At 45.6% G+C, this 24950-nt stretch overlaps 1 protein-coding gene across 1 annotated transcript; it reads right to left on the bottom strand.

Moving 5' to 3' along the window:
* On the bottom strand, window positions 1–24950 carry Gdnf (glial cell derived neurotrophic factor). The gene is made up of 3 exons (XM_051182512.1): window positions 24481–24950; window positions 19980–20156; window positions 1–3159 (listed from the first exon to the last, which is right to left on the bottom strand). Exons 2-3 carry the CDS (start codon window positions 20128–20130, stop codon window positions 2672–2674), a joined length of 639 nt encoding a protein of 212 aa, XP_051038469.1. The 5' UTR covers window positions 20131–20156; window positions 24481–24950; the 3' UTR covers window positions 1–2671.

Below are 24950 nucleotides of genomic sequence, written 5' to 3'. Positions count from 1 at the left end.
AATAGAAATGAGCTTTTATTTGTAAAAAGTTACAAAATGATATTGTACAAAAATAAAGTCTGTAGAGAACTTTGGTTGTATAACACAAACGACCGAGACAGATCAGGGGGATCAGAACTTTTACAAAAGCGTGCTCCTTATTGTGTCAGATGGTAGATCACAACAATAAAGAAAGAAAAAAAAATCACTAACTTTACCCTTCTGCGGACTTGATAGATAGAGCAGCTTGCTCCCATTAGAACCTGCTTGCAGTGTGTAGATGATGTGGAGCAGAGGACTCCCCTGAGAGCTAGAGCCTGTGTCTGGACCAGGGAACATCAGCTACCACATCTGCCAGGATTCTCTGAATTGAATAGAGGATCCTGAACTACATCTGAATCATGCCAGACAGCTGAGGGTGTCACCATTTTGAGCAGGAGAGGGTGAGAGAGCAGTCCTTGCTTCCACTAGACCTGCAGAGGGCATGGAGCCATTCACAACTTGGGTCTTTAGGGCCATGGGAGGGGGAGGGGATATCCAGCAACTTTTACCTCTCGGTTACTTTAAAAGGTTGACATGATTATTTGAGATAGGCCAATTGGTCCTACTTTGGGGGATAGCAGCCACGAAGGAAATGATAAATTAATTTCTGCATAAAATTCCATTTATGAAATGTGTAACAAGCTTGAATGTAGGCTTCAAGGCATGACTTGTATGCCAGCTGCTAGCTAGGTACACTATGGGGCCAATGAGAGGTACCATTCCTACTGTCTACTTCTTCCCCTTTAAACAATGAGGGTGGGCCTCATTTGTCCTGTGTCCAGTCTGATGCCTCTTCTGGTCAATCATTCTTCTTAGAACCCATTGGATTAGAAGGGATAGCAGATGTTGAACCCAGGTGACAACTGAGCCCCAGCAGAGGACAATGCAGATTGCTGCTCTCTGCAAGATTCCCCATGTGCTCCTGCCCGTATGCCCTCAGGGAGGAGGTAGGTGGGCAAGAATGGAGGCAGAGGTGTCACCAGGCAGAGCTAAACGTTGGCTATCTGGCAGGTCCTTCATTTTGTTTTTGGTGACAGTAAGTCCAGGGCTACCAAGGGGAATTCAGCCTTCTGTGTATGTGGTTGTGATGTCACATGTGGAGGCAAGCAGAACTTGACACAGTAGACAGTGGAGCTGGGGCCTCTCTGCTCAGTGATGGAGCAAAGATGAGGTGGCAACAGGTGTGGCATCTGCACTGGGACTGCCAGTGAGGGGGCAGGACTGAGATGCTCCTTCTGACATTTCCCTTTAACAGATAAAAAGTGGAGGCTGGGGTACATACAGCTCAGTTGGATGAGGCCCTGAGTTCCATCCCTAGCGTGGAGATAGAGTGTGATGTCTGAGATCCACAGGAAGTCGGAGGATCAGAAAGCCAAGGTCATCCTCGACCAAGCAGTAAGTTCAAGGTCAGCCTAGGCCACAGGAGACCCTGTCCACAAAAAGAGGGGGAAGTCTGGGGCAGTTAGTGAAGAGTTGTCTTATAAAGGTAAAGTAAGTGATTTTTGCCTAGCGGAAACCCTTTCAGTACTTTGAAGAGCATGGAGCATGGACCCTTGTTTCCAATTATTATTTCCTTTGTCACATTTTTTTTTTTTTATATTTTGTGAGCACATATACTTTGGCACCTTTGAAAAGAGACTTTAATAAATAAGGGAAGAAAAGAGAAATTCATTAGTGAATGGTAATAAATAACAATAACTTAAATCTCAATAAATATCTTCTCTATATCTCTGTATTTGAAACAGATGCATTGCATCGAGTAGCTTCTCTGGTCACTAGTGACCACGCATAAACGGAGCTGTGTATGTAACGTCAGTCTCTGTAAACCAACAGGCCTCGGGGTCTCCCTGGCCTGGGGCAGCGTCGCTCGTTCTCCTACAAGAATGCTGCCAAAACCCACTAATTTCTTCCTGTTTCTGAGGGCAACAAGGAAATGCCTTTTGGTTTGTTTTTAAGCAGGAGGACAGCCTTTTGGGTTCCTAGCCAACTTCTCGCTACCCCATACACTGTGTTCAAAATTAACTACCAAGGGTCCCCCCAAAATGCTAGATGTAGTAAACCTCAGGCCTCAGTTTTCAAATTCAAAGGTTATGATCTCTTCGCACCTCTGCTTTTGACCCCCACCCCACCCCTCTCCTTTCCATGGTGTGAATCCATTGAGTGACAGGAAAATACAGCTTTCTTACTTTCATCAGTAAAAATGTAGTGACAAGAGGGGACACCAGAGTCATCACATTTCCCTAGTGTCTTCAGACACGTGACAATGAACCACAGGAGATACACTGGCTTGGTTCTTTGCATGCATCTGCAACTCGGACCGCAGTCGGTGACCATGGACTGTATCAGATAAACGCTGGCAACAGCTAAGCAGGGACACCAGCCCTGAGCTTCTGGTGACATTCCCCTGCCATCCTGGAGTGCTCAGACGGCTATTCTCACTCCTATCCAGTTTTCTGTAGCTGGCCTTCTTCTACCAGGCTCCCACGATGGATGCCTTCCTCTTCCTCTTCCTCCTCTCCCTCTTCTTCCTTCTCCGCCTCTGCCTCCTTGGTCCTCATCTTCCGTTCTGGGCAAACATTTCCTGGGAACCTTGGTCCCTTTCTTCGCACTGTAGCAGGAATGCAATACACAGCAGTCTCTGGAACCGGAGTCAGATGCATCCACACCGTTTAGCGGAATGCTTTCTTAGAATATGGTAAACCAGGTTATCATCTAAAAACGACAGGTCATCGTCAAACGCGACCGGTCGGCAACATGCCTGGCCTACTTTGTCACTCACTAGTCTTCTACTTCGAGATAAGTTTTTTAGTATTTTGTCATACATTGTCTCAGCCGCATCACAGGAGCCGCTGCAATACCGAAAGATCAGTTCCTCCTTGGTTTCATAGCCTAAACCCAAGTCAGTGACATTTAAATGTATTGCAGTTAAGACACACCCCCGATTTTTGCCCCTCTGGCCTCTGCGACCCTTCCCCCTGGAATTCTCTAGGCTGGCAGCTGCAGCCTGCCGATTCCGCTCTCCTCTTCGAGGAAGCACTGCCACTTGTTTATCTGGTGACCTCTTCAGTCTTTTAATGGTGGCTTGAATAAAATCCATGACATCATCAAACTGGTCAGGATAATCTTCAGGCATATTGGCTGTTCAACGAAACAGAAAATGTCACATGAGACATTTCAGGCAGTCTTCTAAATCAAAGCGTCCGTAGAATTGGCTAGAACCATACCAGCAGCAAAATGATTAGCCATTTAGGCTAAGCATTTATGGCAGCCCCTCAACTCCCAACCCCCCCACCTGCGAAGCAAAGGCTAGAAGGTGAGCTATAACATTTTGCAAAATAGCGGTGTCAAAAGAGAAGATTCATGTGGTGATGACAAGGTTCCTTGTAGGAAACAAGCCTTTAAGGCTGAGTCGTTCATGTGAATGACATCTACCAGGTTTCTTCAGTAGACAGGTAGGAGGCTATGACCAGGGTGGCATCTAAGGGCCTGTTTCATAGCCTTAAACATAGCTGTCACTCACTGAAACACTCTCACAATGCTCCCTGAAATGCAGTGGGGCCTCAAACCTAGACATTCTGGGGCCTCGAACCCAGACACCTTGGTGCCCTTGCATTTTATCAAGATGCTGCAGAATTCTGGTGTATGTGGGTAGCAGAACAAACTAAGAAACTAGGTCTCAGAAGCTGAGGAAGTGTGACATCTTCTGGCTTTGCTACTTTGCTGTAAGTTTACCCTGAGTATCTGACTGCGTAGAAGCAAACAAATGACAAATGGCATGACTCTAATACCCCCCAAAATAATAATAGAATGATTTAAATATAAAGGGCAGATGCAGCCTTGGGTCCAGGAATGAAGTCAATCTATGCTGCAGCTTCCATAGGCTCCCACTGTGTGGTTACAAACAGGATAAGAGATGTGAGCTCCAGGGAGACCCCATGGAGGAAAGATGAGCATACACCAAGGTGTTTGAGACCTCTGGGGAAGTTATGGATTTAGATCATCTGAGATTCTGAGTGTTTCAGCATTTTGCCTTGGTTAACTAAGGGGGAAATAGCCATTGGGATGATCTAACATAGACCAAGAAGAGGGAAAACCCAGCCCCTCCCTTTATCATCCGGTGTTAAGCTTTTAGGGTAATCTCATCCCCTTTCAGGCAATTCAGTAGGCTTTGGGTTAAATGCATCTTAGAAAAATATAGAGCTGTTACAAAGAGCCAGTGGGTTTTATATTTTGGCAAGCTCAGGAAGATTGCCTTGTGTCTAGTCTACCTCAAATTACTCTATCATAAACAAGAGTTGTCTAATTTTTAAAATGCACTTGGCAAGAATCCTGTTGTGTGAAATAAAATCTAGCTAACATGACTTGATCGTGTGTGTGTGTGTGTGTGTGTGTGTGTGTGTGTATGAGTGGGTATGTGAGGTGCTAGGTAAATGCCTACCTCAGCTCTAGATTTCATGCACACATGTGTGAGCACACACATATGAACACACACCCTCAGCATGATATATAATATGAAAAGACTGGGAATTAGAATCAAGAGTGCACTGTTGTTTGTTATGTAACAATTAGCATTGGATTGCTTGATTGCTCTAAGTGACAAACTGCTTTGGTACTGACTTAAAGCCCTTTTTCTCTTACCTAAAAACTAATCCTGCCACTGAATCCAGTACCTTATCCATCTCCACCATTTTTGGGGTATGTGTACATGTTTGTGTACACATGTGTACAAGTAGGGGTGTGTATGTGGAGTCCAGAAGTCAACACTCATGTCCCCTTCAGCTGCTCTCCATTTTATTTTTGAGATATGGTTCACTGAACTTGGAACTCCCTGGGTTACACTGGTTGGCCAGCAGGACACGGGTACCCTCCCGTCTCCACCTCCCTCCAGCTAGGATTGCAGGCCTGGGTTTTTACATGGTTGCTGGGGGTTGAACTCAGACACTTGCTTTCATAGCATACCCTTTACCAGCTGAGCTATGTTCCAAGCTCCTTTCACTTCTCTTCAATCTGTTTTCCACTCACTGGTAAATCCTTAAACTCAGATCACTTCCTCTATCTGCCCAGAATGCTCCAAAGTTTGCCATTGCCCTTGTCTAAGAGCCAGAGCCTAGACTGACAGAAAGACTGTTCCTGGCCTTGGCCAGCTCTGCCATGCCCAGCTTTGGTTATCTCTGACCTCATCAATTTCTCTTCATTCTCCCTTTCTAGTATGTTGCTGCATTTGGGGTTGGATCATTCCTTGGTTTAGGAAGCTGTGTTGTACGCAGGACATCAAACTGAGCCCCTTGCCTCTACCCTGGTCATGCCAGTAGTACCTAGGTTAGTGATGGCTAATCTACATTGTCAACTTGACTCACCTGGGGAAAAGAGACCTCAATTAGAATAATTTCTTTCATCAGACTGGCCTGTGGACATATCTGTGTGGCCTCTCCTCTCCCTTCCCCTCCTTTCCTCTCCTCTCCCCTCACCTCATTCCTTGTATTCTCTCCTCCCCTGCCCTCTCCTCCCTGCCCTCTTCTCTCCCTTCCCCCTCTCCTTCCCTCCCCTCTCCCCTCCCCTTCCCCTCTCCTCTTCTCAGGGACTACATCATCCAGATAAGAATTATAGCTTAAACACAGGCCTTGGTGCGGCTGCCTCTGCCTGGACCACTGCCCTTCACTGTACTATATACCTCTGTCACATCTCCTTTGTACACTTGATGACTGACTCAGTCACTTGCTGACCTCTTTGTTGAAAATGCACCTCCCCTCTCAAGTCCCTAGACCTTCTGCCCTGTTTTTCCTCTCCGGTTGTAATTCCCTACGTGCTAACATAGTCTAGCTTGGTCCTGTTTGTCATTTGTTCTCTGTGGTCTCTAAGAGGATGGAGACTCAAAGATGCAGGAACTATGTGATTTTCTGTGTTGTTTCTCGAGACAGGTTCTTGCCTTGCAATCTAGGCTGGCCTGCATTTGCTTTGTGTCCATTTTTACTTCAAACTTGAGATCCACTGAGGCAGGAACTGATCAATTACAAACAAGTGCTTAGGGTAGAATTCTGAATCAGGAGGCCCTAATAATGGAGTGAGGTCATTTTAGAGGGGTAAAGAAAATTAACTTTTTAAGATGATACTGTGGCTTCTATGGAAAACTGCATCTTCTTAGAATGAAAGGCTTTAAAATAACCCAAACCTCAGGGGATGGGTGAGGGGAAATGGTGAAGCCCTGAGCAGCATTGATACTTCAGATTTGAGGGGAGAAAACCATTTCCCCTCTCTCCTACTCCCACAGCTTCGAAGCTCAGTCTAAAGGCCTCTCGGGTGGGCACATCTTCCTTAAGGGAGAACCAGACACATTTCCCGGCCAGACCGGAACAGCATGCCTGGTTCCCATCTCTTCAGAAATGTTTTCTCAGTGCACTTCCTCTAGGGAGGTTCCTTAAATTATTCTGTTTTAATATGGAAAACTACTTATTTAGAAATTATCTGGGTGCACTTTTTCTTATTTTTTTTCACAAATAGTGAAACTAGTGAGGAGAAAATAAATGAAAGTATGTCTGTGGTTAATTATAAAAACTATATTTTTTCTTATATCGATAAAATGCTTATATAGAAACTCAAACTTCTAAAATAAATATATTTGAAGTGATTAATTAAAGTACAATGGCCCTCTTAATTTTTTTAAAAGGGGTTTTGTTTAACAAAGGACTCACACTATGGGGTCTCTGACTCTATTTAGAATTTCCTAAGTAGATCATTAACTTGGGAACCTGGGAAGATGGAAGAAGTTAAGGTTGATTACTAATCAACTGAAGAGTAATCAAAGGGGGGGGGGACCACAAAACACGAATATCCAACAGAAAGTAACAGAAAAACGGTGTTACAAAAAGTCAAGTTTCTGATTCCAGAAACTCATGGATTTACATGTGACAAAATCTCATATTACCAGAGTCCCATGATCTGAACCAATACTCAGTGACATAATTTGGCTCCAAAACCTTCAACCTTCTTAAGAAAATTTTCCCCATTTTCTAGACCTTGTGGCCACATGGCTTTGTCATAGGCTGTGTTCAGCAGATACAACATGAGATGCTCAGTTAGGTTGGCATCTGGGATAAATACTGAATAAAAATTACGAGTAGCTCCAAATCCAGCATGGGATAAATACTGTAATACTTGGGACACAGTTATGTGTCACTATGAGACATTTTAGTGCCTTTTCTCTTATTTTAAATTTCTCTTAGCCCTTCCACAGAACCAGAGCAGAGCCTTGGCTAAAACACTTCTTGTTCATCATGAATCTACACTCTAAAAACTTGTTTCAAAGCCACACATGTATAGCACTGAGAATGAACTCCAGTGTAACCTATGCACTGTGGGTGCTTGTAGCAAATACTTGAGGGAGAGGTATTGATATTGATAGCAGGAGGAGGTGGTGTGAAGAGTGACGGCATGGGGGACATTTCTGTATCTTCCTTTCACTTTTGCTGATTTCTTACTTAAAAGTACAACAAACAAACAAACAACAGCAAAAGGAGTCAGGCACGGTGGCACATGCTTGTAATCCCAGCACTCTGGAAGCAGAGGCAGGTGGAGGTCTATGAGTTTGAGGTCAGCCTGGTTTACATAGTGAGTTCTAGGTCAGCCAGAGATACATACTCTGTCTCAAAACAACAGCAACAAAATAAAACAACAAAAGGCTTTACTGTCCCTGGGACACACTGGCTCAATGTGCTGAACTGAAGGATTAGCTTGGACTCCTTTTTGATGGGAGTCTCTCTTCCACAAGGAAGCTAGGGTGGGACGTCATTTAAGCCCCAAGTCCAGGCTTTATATGACTCTTTACTGAGCTGGAGGGTGATTTTTTTCTTTCATGTTCTTAAAAAATATGAACAAACAACAGATATTGATATGGAGAGCCTTACATATGTGGGTTTAAACATTAATAATCAGTAATGAAGGTAAAACATCGTAATTTTCAAACCATGAGGTGACTCAGTTCCTAATTCCAGGCCTTTTGGTGCCACTGGGTTTCACTCAAAGGGGCAGCCTCACTTTATCATGCTTAGTGTTTAGGGGATATTAGTAGCCAAACAATTCTGTTGAAGGCTGCTGGGCAAACCTTGCTAGTCTGCTCTTAAGAATTTTACAGAAACTAAACTGCTAGCCTCTTCCAGGCAAGTCACATCCCGCCTGGAATTTGGAGGCTCACAGTTGCTTTAAACCTTTTCAGACTCCACTGAGCTGAGGGGAGAGGAAGGGAGCTGGGGTTTAGATTATCTCCTATACTATGACCTAATGGTATAGCACCACCCTATGAAAAGTTACAGAATGAGAGCTATGCATGCATCCCTACCAACACTAAAGTTACTGTTACGCAAATAAAATACTTGCAAACCACACAAGAAGAAGACCACAATTTAACATCCAAAAGACAAAATAAAATAAAAGTATTGTAAATAAATAAATGAAAGCAGGTAGGCGGAACACATGCTTATTTCCCAGGTTTGGGAAATATGCCTGACCCAAAGCTAATGTTTTGAGATATCAAAATTCTCAGTTGCTTGAAGTCATCTTTCAGAGTGTAACCAAATATTTTGGCATTGTTCTGTTTCAAATATTTGAACTCTGATGTGTCCTTTGTATAAACAGTGTTGTTTAAACAAATGGAACCTGTATCGGGGCATGATGCAGGGGACAAAAGCCTCATTGCATAGGCGTTCTCGCCCTTGATTATGGAGAAAGTGATAATGACAGATAATGATACCTTAAGAACTAAGGACTGCAATAGTCACTATTTTGTAAAGCCAACTGAATTTTTACAGGAATAATAGTGAGGAGTCTGAGCTAAGTTAAAAAAAAATTACAAAATTCTAAGTGCTATCTTGTTTAAGATGGCAAAAATGTCATTTTTTTCTTCAAAGCTGTAGGTTAGCCATATGTTAACCCAGAGGTTACTTTTGTATTGGTAGTCATATGTCCTCTTCATGCTGGCTGTACCAACATCTCAGCCAGCCATAAGCCTATCTATCCCCTGCCTGTGTCCCAAGGTTGTCCAGAAAACATGGAGACAGGATTCTTTCCCACTTGGGAAGTGGATTCAGAGAATGGTGGAGGGTTTCTGCAGCCATGAATGTTCCAGGAAAGGGGGATGGGCTGACCCTAGCACCACAGTGTCTCTATGAAAGAAGAGATTTTCCAGGCCAACCAGAGACTGGCCAAGTCGCTATGGAAGGCACAGGCGCTGATTGTGCGGGAGGATCTTCCTGTCTACTGCACTGTGAGCCTACAGCTCACGCTCTGGAACAGCAAGGACAAACATGCTGAGCTCACAGAGGGAGCCATGGACTAGCTGGCCATACAGCTAGAAATCAGTGCTTGGAGGGCCTTGCCTGGGGCAGTGCCTGCTCCTGAGATGGTGCTAGGCTTGAGGAGTGAAGCAATGTGGAATGCTGCATTGGGCTCCTGAGATGCTGGCTAGTTAGTTGTGCTGTGCAAAGCCTCCCGTGAGAGGAGGAACACAGGATAGGGGCACGAAAACCCCTCGGGGAAGGGAGATTCAATTCCTACCTCTACTGCAGGCAAATGTAGGCTAAATGTCTGAGAAATCGTCTCTTGTACATGTGCATAAGCATATACTTCTGTGTGTCTACACACAAACACGAGTGCTTATTTCTATGAAGACATTAGCTTAGGATTAGTGTAATTTCTCAAGAATGTCTAATGTCATTTTGTAGGAATTACTCATTTGTACCTTCCAGAAAGCTACAAACACAATTTCCTTTCACTTATTTTGAAAAGTTATTACAAGAAATATACAGTAGTGGTTACATTTAAAATTCTTCATATTATAATATTTTCTTAAGTGAGGTCTTAAATAATAGCTTCCTTGAAACACTTAACATAGTACCAAGGCAGAGTGGTTGCTGAGCCTCAGCAAAGAGTGGAGGGGAAACCTGACAATACTGCTCCCACTCTGAACAGAACTGAACATCTCCGTACACCTCCTGACAGACTGAGAAGGTTCAGGGGAAACATGTTCGTTCCCGACCATGTGATTAGTAAGTAGAAATCTGTCGAGTTTGGTTTCAAAGATCAGTGTGTAGGTCTTGTCCTGCATGCTGCCTTTTGGTTTATAATGGAAAATTCTTCTGTCATATAGCTTTTAAAGTCTGGTGGCAGAGGGAAATTAATATAGAAACAAAGGCAAGTATGCCAGTTTTGAGACTTGGAACAGGAAGTAGGAATTACACCTGCTATGGGAAAAGTTCAGTGTGAATTCAAGTAGGTTTCAAAGTTAGGTCGCCATGAGCCACAGAACAAAGAGTCTCGAGGAAGGGAAAAGTCCTGCTTTTGGGGGGCATCTCTCTCCCATCTTGTTCTTGTGTATCACTCTGAGGCAGATCTGCCAATTTCCCAGTCACAACCGGAACACCAGCAGCCAGCAGTGGGGGCAGATTCAGACAGAGAGGCCCCGTGTCCGGAAGCTTCTCATGCTCAGGCTGGCACCGGTGCCCAAGCCCTTGCTGCAGAGTTGGAGAAGACAGAGCCTGAGATTCCAGGCCTGGGTCAGTCCCTGACCAGCATGTGACCTTGGACTAGTGGCTTAGCCAACCGGAGGTCAACTTGTTGTCCTTTGGGGCTTCCTAGCTCTGACTCCCTAAGATGTGGTCAGTCTAAGCTTTGGCCAGAAAGTGCTAGCAGGTATTGGCTTCCAGCCACACATTCAGGGAGCAACATTCAGTTGAGCTATCACTATTAACCTTCATCCTCCTACACTGTGATGTCCCACAGAGGTATTCTGGGACTAGAAGCCCTCTTCACTTTCCCTTCTAGTTCAGCTGAACCTGTCTGTGAAACTTAAAATAATAATTCTTGGTCTTTTATTAAACCAATTCATGTTTCACGCCTTACTGAAAAGAGTCAGGAAGATATGTAGAAAGGACCTTGTATTTATACCAGCAAATGCCCTGGTTCCAGGCATTATCAAACCTGAGTTTCTACCTGTAGAGGTAGTAGAGTTGGCCCCAGGGACCTCTGAGGAGATGTACTGTAGCAATCTGTTCTAATCTGCCAGCCTCTCTGTCACTCAAAAGTCAGTCACAACTTTCTTAAAGATCTCAGCTTTACCCATTTGCTTTTGCTGTATCAAATCAGTTTGAGTTATTTCCAGCTCACTGTTTCAACGCTACAATGATTCATGGCAGCTGCCATAAAATGCATGGGGCTTGGGGGTGCTCCGAAGCTTGTCCTCTACATAGAAGGTCATCTGTCAACCCTTGTTCTTGCTTGCTGGTCGGGGAACCTCTGAAATGTGTGGCGAGAGTATAGGAAAAATTTTCAATGCTCTGAAGCTTTCTGCATAGCTTTATCATTGTGTATTGTTTAAAAGTCAGCACTTTATCATGTACTTGAACTTAAAAAAGAAAGAAAGAAAGAAAGAAAGAAAGGAAGGAAGGAAGGAAGGAAGGAAGGAAGAAAAAAGGAGACCACTAAGTTCTGAATGCCAGTGTATCTTCTTTTAACTAAGGACCATCTCGCTCTCCTATTTTGGGTACAGAACAGACAAGCCAATAAGAGGCTACTCTTGGTTAAACCAGAAGGGGCTCAGTAGCATCTATTTTTCTGAAACCATTAGCAGCTGCTGAGGCAATTCACAAAGCCATTCTGACCCTTTCCAGAGTGACCATGTTCTTTTCTCATGACACTGGTTAATTTAAAGAGTCTCTGAATTGTGAAGACACTCGTGTTTTGTTGTTCTTTTAAAGCATTTCTGGATTCCCTCAAAGCAGAAGAAAAAGACCAGGCAAATGGACAGTACTTTGGAGTACAGAAAAAAAAGCCACTTGGCCAACCGATATGCCATTTTATTCAGCATCTGCATCTACTTTGACCAACATAGCAATACTTATTAGTTATGCATATTTTGAACTGCTAGCCTATAACTTAACTAAGAAAACTTAATAACTACACATGAGTACAAATAATCAATAAACCCCACTTGAGGGACAGTATATTAATTTCATTATTCATATTCCAATTTTTCTGATTTCTGTGTGTGTGGTCCATACTTTTATTATAGCTGTGATAATGATTTCCCAGCAGTACAGTGTGGTTCCCTGTAGGGGAATGACCACTCTTCTGCTTTTAAGGCAGGAAACTACCCAGTAGGGTGCCCTTTTGTCAGCTAATCCATGAACACCTGGTGTGATCTAAAAGCTCTCCACAATTAGTAATAAATACCCCATGCTAATGAGCATACTCCAAGAGCTCTGGAAAAAAAAAAAAAAAAAGAAAGAAAGAAGGAAAGAAAGGAAGAACAGACAAGAGGGAGGGTGAGAAATTACCCAGTAAAATTAATTGTGCAAAAAAAAAAAAAAAAAAAAAAAAAAAGCCATTAGGGTAACAATCCTTTGTGGTGTTGTCAGTGGCAGGTGGCTTCAGAGGGACACAGTGGAAAGTCTCTACTTTCTCCCTCCTAAAAGGAAGTGTTCTAATCTCAAGGGGCCACAGGACCCTACAGCACTTCCCGAGTCCCTGGATCTTCCTGAGGACATGAATAAAATTATCTCTGAGGGCCTTAGGGACTCAGATAAGAACAAGATGGATTAGGAGAAGATGGCAGAGAAGTAAAGAGGGTGAAAAAAAATGTTCTTAATCATCAGTGCTTTTCAACATATGGGTCCTTTCACATGGGCTCACCTAAGACCATCCTGAATATCAGGTGTTCATAACAGTCACAAAATTACAGTTATGAAGTAGCAACAGAACCGTGTTAAAGGGTCGCTGCATTGGGAAAGTTGAGAACTACTCTCTAGTTGGATATGAGGAAGGAGTTTCTATCCTGTTAATGCATTGACAGAAACCTCTAAGAGTTCAGAAAGACTTCAGAGAACTAGATACAAACATCTTTTGGAGATAACTACATTTGCAAAACCTCAATGCTGGATTCCTTCCTTCCTCTCTCCCTCCTTCCCTCCCTCCCTCTTCTTCCTTCCTTCTTTCCTTCCTTCCTTCCTTCCTTCCTTCCTTCCTTCCTTCCTTCCTTTTCTTTCTTTCTTTGTGCCACCAGGTGAGTCAAATATGAGTGTCCTGGGGTAGCAGGCTGTAGTCTTGTGGTATGGGGACAAGTGTGAATATGACTTCAGGCTGCCCTGGCCACAGCCACAGAAGCTCTTCTCTCCACTATGTCCTAAGACAGGAACAGTCAACTCTACCTTTAGGTCAAGATTAACACAAGCAAAGGTTGGCACTTGGAAGGAATGGAAAGAATGATTCTGTGAAGCCAACACATTGCTTCTGTGATCATTCTTCACTGATATTTACATCAGAGGCAGGGGAACAAAAACCACTGTGTATCTTCAAACAAAGCACAGAGGATACAGGAATGGATCTCATCATAGTTTAGATTCTAGAGCATATTCTACAGAGGACAGACCATTGTCCAGGCCCTGGCTCAGTGATTTGTGGATAGAGTGAACAATCAGTCTCAGGGGTGTGTGCTGCTCCTCTGTGTTCCTAGAAATGCCTAACAATGAACCTTCTGAGCAGCAACAGACTCAACAGATTGCCATGAATGGGATCTTTCCTATCTTCATCCCTAGGCACATGTCCTCTGGAAGTGCTATGAGAAAGCTTCTGCTGCATGGGGGGGGGTGAATGTGGGGGTGGGAGGGAGTAGCTATATGGGGGGTAGCTTCATGGGGTCACATCTATTCCTCAGCTTTCACTTACTCGCTGTGTCTCTCAGGCCTGTGGTGCCCCTGCTGATGACCCCCTCCTGACCACCTGGGCTGGCTTTTTTGTTTTGTTTTGTTTTGGGGGTGCCTTTCTGTTCCTGACTGTGTAAGGAGTACCTCACACTCATTTTTTTTTTTTTTTTTTCTGACTTCATTGTGAGGATCATCTCCTGTGCCATTCAAGGACAATCAGATACAGCCAGCCTAGGATCATGTGATGTTAGGTGCTTCTGATTTAAGATTACAGCACTCATGGAGTCATTCAAAGACATTTCCTTGAATCTAGTCATACAGAAATAATCAAGTAACTTCAAACTGTGGGGTGGTCAGGGGAAGAATATGCAAATAAACTGCTCTCCGAATGTCATCATCATTGGGTACAGAGATGGATTAAATAAGGATAAGGAAGCCAGGAAATCAAATGTACCGAGTGATTCCGGGCTTAGGTAATATAGAGAACATTATCACCAGGACTGGGGAAGCTCAAACATCTGTTGGATGAGTAAGTGCCTTACACAGATGTCAAATTTCTTGATCTTGTAGCTGACTTGTGCTTGTGCAAGACATTATGTTTTCTTAGATGATGCATCTAACGTTTTTAATGTGACTTTCACAGTGCCTTCTCAATTGTTTTGAAGGGGAAAACAAATGAGGCAAATTTGTGGTGGATGGGTGATCACTGTTCTATGGATACTAAAGGAAGAGATTTGCACAAACTAGCCAATAAATACTGAAGCAGGTGGCTCCACACCTCTTCCTGGCCACACACTGCTGGCCTTGTCTGTTTACTTAGTCCTATTATATATAATTCAGATCCAGAAGTGACATTCCCTTGTGGAGTATATATTAGCTTGTACATCTTAGTTATGAAATCTCATCTGATCATAAAGCTGATTTATCTGGCTCATTAGTTTGAGAGTTTTATGGCAGGCCCAAGGTTTTCTGTTTTTATTTTCAAAAGTAAGTGTGTGTGTGTGTGTGTGTGTGTGTGTGTGTGTGTGTGTGTGTGTATGGTTCCCAAATGGTCAACTGCTGACATATAACTACTTAAATTCATAATAGAAGAATTTAGATGCTCAAAGTGTACAAGAAATAATTTTCAATACTAATAATCTTTTCACCTGTGTCTACTGAGTATAGCAGTTGGAGTTACAGGCCTGGACTGTCAGGCCCCATAAGATCATGGACTGTTAAGCCATGCCTTTTCAGCTCCAGTATTTTGTTAAAGCCTCACAAACAATGGTCTTTGACTCTACCAAGTTAGCTACAGTAGTATTTGTGTCCCAGTGGTGACCCACACTTTGCTCCTGAGAGTTAACTCCTGACAGTCCCCCCTGGCACTTTTGTGATCATGTTTTGCCTCTACTTGAAGGTTGTCTGCCACCTGCGACCATGGGAGTTCTTCTGAAAGCTTGTGCCAGTTTTGTTGGAATCCTTATAGAGACCTATGTGTTTCTGTTGATGTGTTCTGATGTGTTTTGAGGTAGCCAATAATTTTGGCTTAGACCTCCTCAGGCCAGAAAGAGTCAGAAAAGGGACCAAATGTAAATGTGGTTTTCCTGGAAATCTATGTTCTAGAGTTGCTAGATTTTTGGCTAACCTGCTTGTATTATCTTAATCTACTAACATAGGATCATATTATATGTTGAGAAACAAACAAACAAACAAACAAACTGGCTTTGGGACTAGATGCCTACCTGAAGTTTGAAATATTCTTTCCCCATTTATTAGACTTGTGCCCTGAAACAGCTCTCAAGGTAGATCATACTCCTTCATCCATAAAATGGAACAACCTTGTTACAGTAGAGCCCAAACTCACTGGATTTTAGGATATCAGGTTATTTTCTCCAAGCAAGGTTACTCATGTGCATAGTCACAAGATGCCAGGACACTAACTTTAGTGGTGAGTTTATATTTACATGTCCTAGAGGGCGGGTAGGTTGATTTGATTTTGCCCCTGCCTTGAAGCCTTTTTAAAAATAAGAGCACAAAGTTACAAATGAAAAATTTGCCTATGCTGAAAGCCCCACTCATGAGTAGTGGACTAATGTTTGCCACACATTGGCTATGTAGCGGAGGCCACCTGTTGTCAATGCCTGCCATAGAAAATGGGGCAAACTCATTTTCCTAGATCAAAATAGCACACTCCATAATCACATGGGGAGACTTCTCCCAGCCCCACCACTTTAATATCTCTTCCAGCTCATGCCCACTGCTCTGTCTCTCTTATATGTCCAATTACACATTCCCGATAGCATGGCTACACATTCCTCATGCTGTTCTCTAGTCTAGAACATTCCCCTCCTTTTTCTTCCAAATACCCACTGTTAAAATACCTCTTAAAATCCTCCTTCCCTAACTTTTTATTGTCCTGCTCGCTAAACCCCAGTGAGTACATTGCTAGGAATTCTTGGCAGCGTGACTTTATCTATCTGTCTTGCTGATGATCTGTCTACTCAACTTTCCATCTGCCTACCTGTCTACTTATAATTTACAACTAGATTGATTTTTTTGCCCATGTGGCATTTGAGGGGTACTTAATATAAAATGGCTTCTGATGACACTCAAATGATTAATTATACAGTATTTTCATTAAGTGAAGGCCATGAGTACTGAATTGAAAAACAAAACAAAACAAAAAGACAAAAAACGGTTGGTCACACATACAGTAGGAAAGGAAAATACCAGAAATGTTCACTTTTGTGTCAGCTAACATTGACCATTCTTAGCATAATAGTTAGGTTGATTGGCTAGTGTAATGTCCTATGGCAGACCAATTATAAATGAGCCTTGAAAGCATTTCTCTGAACAGCAATTATTAGGGCCCAAAGAAAAAGATTGTGGTCTCAGATCCCAAATAAGGGATCAGTGTTCCCTAAAAGAGTCTTCCTCGAAGATCTTAATTTCAAGAGTTCCTTTCCATGAGCCAGATTCCCTTTTCTACTGATATAGTGACTTACCTTTCTTATTGGTTCCTCTATATAGACCAAAGCAATGAGTGGGCAGTGCTTACTTATTTAGAGTTCCACATCTCAAAACATTAGATTTGGAAGTTTAACACCATCTATTGTACAGTGCTGGAGAGACTCCATTCATGTTTTAAATTTTAAATTCAGTGTCTATTTTAATGATTTCTCTACATACAGGTAGCTTCCAATTCATACTTCCTGTCTCTTACACCAGATATTATGGGAGATGGCACCCAGGGCAGATGTCACCTAGTTACCTTGTGAGTTACAGTTCAGTTTCAACATGGTTAACATGGGGTTTTTATGGTTATTGTCTGAGAACTTGATAGCTTGGTCTAAAAGATTATTTCTATAGAATATTTCATGTCCTTCTCCCAAATTGGCAGGTTGTTATCCTATTGTATTATAATAAATTAGCAACTACCTGAACTAAAATAAATCCCTATACATACAATCCCTATAGAGTTTCTTTTTTCCATGCAAAATGTATTTTAGTTGTTTGGGCAAACACTGTCCCCAGTATCCACAGATCTGTCTGCTGCCCTCATGAATGTCTGGCACTTTAGATTTCACCTTTTCGGCTCAGGACCATAAAGTTTTTCTTTTAGCTTTAAAATGCTATAGCACCTGTATATTTCACACCACAGACCCTCCCCCATACTATTGCTAATCCTCATTTGGAGAGGGCAATGGCAGGAAGAAAAATGAATGATGGGAGGGGGTGTCTAGCGACAAAGTCTTGGATGCCTCCAAAGACAAACTGCAAGCAAGTTTCTGAGTGAGTTTAAAATGGTCCCAGGGCCATTTATTTCATAGCCAACCTTGATACAAGCCAGTCAGTTATTAATTCTATTTGCGTAGTTCATGCTGTGTAAGAATAGAACTTGGGATGTTTAATTTGCATTGGAGCCAGTGGAAAGGATGCAGTCTCAAGAGTGAATGTGTGGAGTGGATGGACACAGTTCCAGCACCCCAACAGTAAGTGCACAATGACTGTTAAAGTGACAGAAGTTCTTTGCCTTAATCACTAAATCCCAAGCACCCAAAGGAAGCCATAGGGACCAAAATTTATAGCACTTTTTTATGTTCAAATGAAATGAAATGACTTAATGCTTTTCTACAGCAGATTTATCCAGTTGCTCCCTGTACAGTGCAGGATATAAATGTCAGCATGGTGACAGGGGTGTGCTGACACTGGTTGAATATTTAAAGTCTGCACACTGTCATTATTTTGCCTTCCGTGAACTGACAGCTTGCTACTGAGTTGAACATACCTGAAAAGAAGTCAGTTGGCTTTGAACATGGCTCAGTCTCTCTTGGGGTAATTTCTCTGTCTAGGCTCTACTGGGTCTTCCCATCGACAAAGCAGAATTGGGTGTATTCTGCTGTCTTGAACAAAATCAGTAGCTAGCTTATTCACAGATGATTAAGTATCATTTGAGAAAGGGGAAGCAATTCTCTCTCAAATCACCACGGGCTCTATGCAGTCAATGGGACTCAATGCTATTTTTCTTGTTGATTAACCCACAGAAGCTGTAGGTCTTCCTAGGGTGTCTTCAAGTTATGGTGACACTCCCTTGGATAGACAATAACTCCCACCTGGAAAACCTGTAAAAGTCCACACACCCAGGTTACACCAAAAACCAATTATATTACAATCTCCTGGCATGAAGTCCAGTATCAGTGGACTTCAGCATCAATAGAGGACACCAGTTTCTGTTCACAAGTCTCTTCTCAAATAATAGGTAGGACAGGAGAGTATGAAGGCCAAGGAGCAGATCTGGGTGCTATTGGCACTTGGGGGAAGAAAGACTTCCCTTTTGTGGACAGGGGCACACTGTTCATTGAGTTCTAAAGCCACAAACTTGTAAGAATTAATGGAACAGCTCAACTTAGCAAGGATACTTTATAGCGATTAAACCTCCAAGAATTAATCAGCTTGCAATCAAACCTTCTTGTTCTCTCCAATGACATCTGAATTAGAGAATTACTATTATCTGCCACTGTGTTCCTGTCCTCTGGCAGGCCCTGTAGGAATGGATGAATGAAGATGATAGCGGAAGAGGGCATTTAGAATTTCTACTGGAGAAATGTTTGTACAATCACCTTAAACTTGTGATTGATGTGAAACTCTTTGAAGACAAGTTTACTCAGTTAATTGATGGAAAAGTTCTGAGATTTATGCTTGAATTTCAAGGGGCTAACCATGCTCCCTTTTCAACCCTAAATCACTCTAGAAATTCTTATAGAATTTTACTTTCGTGGCATGTGTGCCAGAAGCACATCATAGTTCATGCATGTTTCCTGGTCCAAGGTCATGGAGTTTGGATGATTTCAGTCCTGGGACTGACTTGGGCTTATGCTGCTCCCTGGATGGTCATGGCCACAGGTACAAAACATCCAAGTCAATAATTCTAAGGGGAGTTGATGAGTGGTGGGTAGGAATGAGTATTTTGAGAGTGTATCTATTTTTCTGTTGCTACCTTTGTTGCCTAGATATCTTCCTACCCATCTCTGTCACTTGTTAATGTATCTACCTCACTTTACCCAGATGGGCTTTTGAGGAGTGGGGGATAGGTTGTATCAAATCTAGCTTCCAGAACATGTTAGCTTTTGACTAGCAAATGGTACACATATTTTTAAAGTAAGAGTACCCTGTTTTTGTTTTTTTTTTTTTCTCCTTGAGTTAGCATCTTGGGGTGTGTTATGAACACCTTTCCCTTTCAGCTCATCTTGCTGTACTCACCCTGAATTCTCTCTACCACAGAACCCTTGTGAACAGATTTGACACTAGACAGACGCTAGCCCTGGAAATGGAGGCCCTTCTGTGTTTTCTCTCTGGCTGTGTTTTCACGACTCCCTTTGCAAGCGCAGGTGGGGGATAAAAGTGCGAGGCCCAGTGAAATAGTCATAGAAGAAAGAACCCGGAGTCTGCTCTTAGAGGGGCAGGAAAGAAAGGGGACAGGCAATGTGTGTGTGCTCTGGTGGTATTTGGTTGTGATGGTGGTGATAGTGGGATGTTTGTTGATGGGAATAATAAAGGGACCCTATTCACATCCTCTGCATTGGATAAAGGTTACTGTTCACAAGTAAGGCACCAGGGGACCCTTGGGCAGGAGGGGACAGAGGAATACCGTTAAGTGCCTCATAGCCCTTCCCACTTAACCCGAGAGTGGGGAGGCTCACAGCCTTCCTGGCTGCGTGCGTGCGTGCGGCGGTGGGGTGCCCCTGGGGTCCGCCAGTGATGGCCCGGCGGGGAGGGAACGGTTCTTACAGTCACTGGTCAGCGCGAAGGGCGCGCGGCTGCGGCCAAGAGAGCGGTCTTCGGCGGGCGCCTCGGGAAGCCTCTTACCAGCGGGCAGCGGGAAGGCGGACGCGGTGTGGAGCAACACCAGGCAGACAGCCACGACATCCCATAACTTCATCTTAGAATCCCGTCCAGCAGTGGCACCTTCACGGGCGGGCGGTGGAGGAGAGAACCGCATATAGCAAGTTAGTCTCAGACGCCCAGGACCCCGAGCTGCCTGCAGAGTCCGCCACTCCTCAGCCCTGCTCCCAATTTCTCTCCTCTTTTTCCGCCCTGCTGCAGACCCGCGCTACCCGGAGCACGCCCGGAGCACGTCGCCCTTGTCCCGGGTCCCCCACTCAAAGCTCCTTCATCTGGTGCACCCACCTCAGGTGCAGCCTGCATTCCCAACCCCACCACCGCTGACTTCTTTCCAGCCCCAGGTCCCAGATTTTGGACATAAAATGCAACCTCTAGCTTGCTGCTTTTACTGCCCCGAGAAACACCTCACATCCCCTCGGGGCAAACAGGGTAGCCTCTATCCCGCTGTCTTTGCCAGGCCCTGGAGAGAAACCTTCCCCACTATCTAGCAGCTTTCATGGTTGGGGCCTGGGAGCCAGTCTTCCATCCAAGCAACAACAAGAACTAAAATCAAGCTCACCCCTCTGTCCCAGACTGGACTCTCCTTCCAGCACTTTCCCTGCCAGCCGCCCATCCTTCAAACACCGCAACTAAGCAAGCATTTTGTCACCAGAACAGGTTAATGTGGAATTGCAGACTTTGGCCTGCATAAAAGTTTCTGGGTTAAGTTACCTAACTTTGGAAGCATGGACTTGGTTTGAAATGCAGTCCCACGTCTTAGGATCATTGATGTTAACATTCAGTAAGTGCCCAGTAAATGTTTCAATATTGCTAGCAGGCAGGGATTGCATATATCTTGGATTTTTAAAACTGTCGTGCTGCTACACTAGGACCACAGTCAGAATCCTGAACATTGTCAGAGGAGGCCTCGGGCACCAGAAGGACTAGGAGAAGGCAGGGAGGGGGGATGGGGGGGGGAGTGAGGACCAGATCTTTTCAGAATCTTTTGGACTCTTAGGCTTCATATCCCTAGAAAGGAGAGCCATGCAGTCTGGGATGAGACAGGTAAAAAAGGAAAACTTGGCATCAAATCCCATCCAAAGAGATGGGGGAACTGAGTTACCTAAAGGCACTGTGTTACTCTGTCCTTTACAAGTCGCAGTGTTCCAGAGTCAGGGGACCACTGCCTGGCGAGCAGTCTCAAATCAGAAAATTCATGCATTTGAAAAAACAGCCTGGACATTTTCCATGGGGGAGGTCAAAGCAGTTTCCAGGTAAAAACCAAAAAACCTCTCTCCACACCATTGCTTTTACTCCCCAGACATTTGCCCTCCCTCCTTTCCTGAGTACATCCTTCCCGCCCCTCACAATCTCCACCCAGAATTCCACTCTAGGCCCCTTGATAAGGCCACCAGGAAAGCGTTTAATTTGGCCACCACCTCCCACCGCTGCGGAGACGAATTCATTTTCCATCCCTTGGGCGTCTGTTGTCTCCGCAGCTGTTGGGCTCGGAGATGGGGAAGCGACAGAACCACACAGCCCCGAGGTTCCGGCTGCGCGGGCTGGCTTGTACACCCCAGAGGAGGGGAAAAGACGCCTCTGCGTTCCTCCCTGCGCGCAGGCCCAGGAAAACTCCCAGGCAGTGCAAAGGCAATGCAGAGAGGCGCTTCGCGAGCGGAGAGCGGGGGAAGGAGAGGCCTCCCGCCTCCGGGGTACCAGCTCTGCCAACTCCCGAGTGCGTGCGAAATGGCTGGCGATCCCAAGCAGCAGGGAGGCGCGGGGTTAAGGCGCCGTCCCGGATCGCGGTGCCCGCCAGCAGGAAGCTGCGGAGGCACCAGATTTCCCTTCCGCATTAAGAGGGTTTTGCCCCCTTTCCCAGTTTGGCTCACAGAGAGCTTTTAAAATTGGACGTGAAGAGCCACTATCAGAAGTGTGGCGACGCTGGCAAAGGAGGAAAACACTGGAATATTCACTCTCCGCCTCGCCAGAGAGGCTCTCCTTCTCATCCTAGGCTGGGAGCTTTGGGCACCCCGAAAGCGTTCCCTCCCATCCTGAGGTGGAGCGGGCGCACTCGGGGCCCGCTCTTCTCTGAGCTGCCCTTTAGTTGGGCAAAAGATGGGTTGTGCGTATCCTAGGAGGTTCTTCCCAGGAATTCACTTGGGCCCAGCTTCGAGGCATCCCTGCTTATCTCTTTGCCGCTCTCTACCCTAGGGCACTGGCTGGACGTGTCCCCGCCATGCTTGGCCTTTGCCGAGCGTGCGAATAGCTGAAGGGCACCGGCCAGGGCCGGGACTAAGCTTTCATTCAGAGCTTGGTGACCCCTCATTCTCTCTCGGGCTTGGAAAGCGGGATCCTCTCTCCATCCGGGACCAACTCATCCCTGCAAGGCAAAGGGATTGTGCTGCGCACATTGGCACCCGGTGGGTCCCAGGACTGGGAGGTTAAAGGATGCGCGGGAAGATGCGGTAGAGATAGCCAAACTGCGGCTCACCGATTCTGAGTTCCCGGCAGCAGGGGGCACCAGAAACCGTTCAGGCCTTGTAGTGCTTGCGCAGCGGGTAGGCTGAGTTGTCATTTTAATATAAAACTATAGAAGAACCACACGGTGTCTACCATCTATCCCCCAGCTAGCCCAGGGACCTGTAGGCGTCAAGCGAAGCCTCACTTTTCAGGCTTCTATTCTCCGGTTCCTTTCCCCCACCCCTCTTCTCCGCACTTCACCTGAGGTGGTTTCTTGGCAACTCCCTTTTAGACACCCTGATCCTCTGTAACCGAGACTGCTTTGCAGTGGGTGATTGCTTCCGCCGCCAGCCAGGGCCCATGCACCTTTTGGAGAGGGCGGACTGGGAAGTTTGTTGGGGATTTGCTTTCAAGACCTGGTGGCGTGGGAGGAGAGCGCACTCTGAATTCGGGTGTTTCCTCTAGGGTCCAGGCAGACATTACTAAAAGATCTGTTGCTTTTGTCTACTGTGTTCAGCGTCCTTGACTAAGGACGCATTCTCTTACCACTCCCCCGTAACTGACTAGCCCAAGATGGAGAAGGGGGAAAATTTTGGGGGATGCTTTGAAGAAAGGGGGAAACATATGGGATGTTCTTGAGGGCATGCTGGAGGAGGCTCCGTTTGTTGGAGGACCCAAGTTTGAGTTCTAGGCCCCGGAGTACTCGGATCTCTTGCAACAGTAAGCTAGAGACGTTGAGGGCTTCTTGGACACTACACACTTGTCACTTGTTTAAAAGACACCTCCCCCACCAAAGCGCAGAGAAACAGCGTGGGCATGGTCAGGGCAAGAAGGAGACAGCGAATCGCTTTTTGAAGACTTGATGGGAGGAGGTGCACGTTTATAGGCGTTAGTTGCATTTCCCTAAACAAGCACAAATTCACAATAAGGAGGAAGGGTGAATCTATTGCCCTCAGATATAGTCCCTGAAGGGACTGGAAGAGTTGCCTTTATCTAGGTCAAACAGCAAAAACTTGGTGAACTCTGGGGTTGGACAACCTTCCCAAGGCGTGCTCATCGGCCCTGAAGGCAGGTTCTGCCACAGGCGAGGCTCCAGGCGGGGGAACCCTGATTCGTGGGTTCCTTTTCTCTGGGTGGGGCTGCAAACCTACCCATTCAGGAGTTTACGCTTCGCAGTGGTACGAAGTAGTGTGCGTGTGTTGGGGCGGGGGCGGGGGTGTCTTGGGGGAAGAGACACAAAGTTGTGGGAGAGAAGAGGTAATGAAAACAATCACCTCGAAGGCCTAGCGGAGACCTGGAGGGTTCCCAAGAGTCTTTGGATCAGAACCCCGGGGCCGAGGCGCTCGCTGCAAGGAGCCCTTCTAATCTCAACCCGCATAAAGGTATTAACAAAGTGCCAGGAAAAGGACCGAGGAGGGTAGGAATTTAGCTTTGCAAATTTTCGCTAGATGAGGTGAGCCCTCTATTTTTAGGATCACAGCACCTTTGCAGCCTTCCTTCCCTGGCCTTAGCTTTCTTCCAGAACAGACAAAAACAATCTCAACAGTAAGTTATACTCTGAGCTACGATAATGATGCAGTTGCCCTCTGGAAAAGACACTGCCGGTGGCAGGTTAGTAGATAGCCAAGTCTCATAGGGTTCCAGGACCACACGGAGCAGCGTCCTACTGAGTGGGGCAGGGGAATTGTTCCCTCCCTCCGCCCCCGGACTTTTCAGGGTTCCAGGGCACCAGGAGTTTCATAGATTATTATTTTTTTTTCCCCACGCAGAAAAGGCAACCTACCCCTGGGCAAGACTAGCGTCCCTCCGGTTCAGCTTGTCCCTTGAGTTCCCACTAGCATTCCTACTTTACACTAAGTAGCCCGCTTGGGGTTCAGCCGCGCCCTTCTGCCCTCAGACGACACCGTCGCCATCCGCCCGGTCCCCTCCAGCACGCTACCCCTCTTACCTCGGATCCGGTCTCCGTAGACCCCCAGTTGGACATTAACTCCAAGTGATCCGAATCCCAGCCAAGAGACCCATCCAGACCGCGGGCAGGAGCGCCGGGCCCCGCCCAGAAGGTCGGGAGCAAGAGTACGCAATCCAGGGGTCGCGCCGGACAGCGAGGACACGCAGGAGGCGGCGGCCACCGTGCCAGCCGCCGCCGCCGCCACCGCCGCGAGGAGAGAGAAGGCTGCTGACACCTCCCACAGCGGCCTCTTGGACCCCAAGTCTGAGTGGCCGCCCCTGCTTTGGCTGAGGGGTGACAGGGCTGCGCGCGCCGCGCTCGGGGCCGGAGCTGCACGGGGCTGGGGCGCTGCGGGTGGCTCTGAGGCGGTCGCCTCACTCTGCACCTCCTCGGGGCGCGGTGACTGCGAGTATGAGGCGGGCCTGTCTGATGATGCCGAGGTCTTGCCTGGAGATCCGAACGAGACACCA

This window comes from Phodopus roborovskii, unplaced genomic scaffold, assembly GCF_943737965.1.
Source record: "Phodopus roborovskii unplaced genomic scaffold, PHOROB, whole genome shotgun sequence".
Classification (NCBI taxonomy): Eukaryota; Metazoa; Chordata; class Mammalia; order Rodentia; family Cricetidae; genus Phodopus; species Phodopus roborovskii.
The sequence above is the reverse complement of the archived record's forward strand: the minus strand, read 5'-3'. Positions and strand labels throughout refer to the sequence as shown.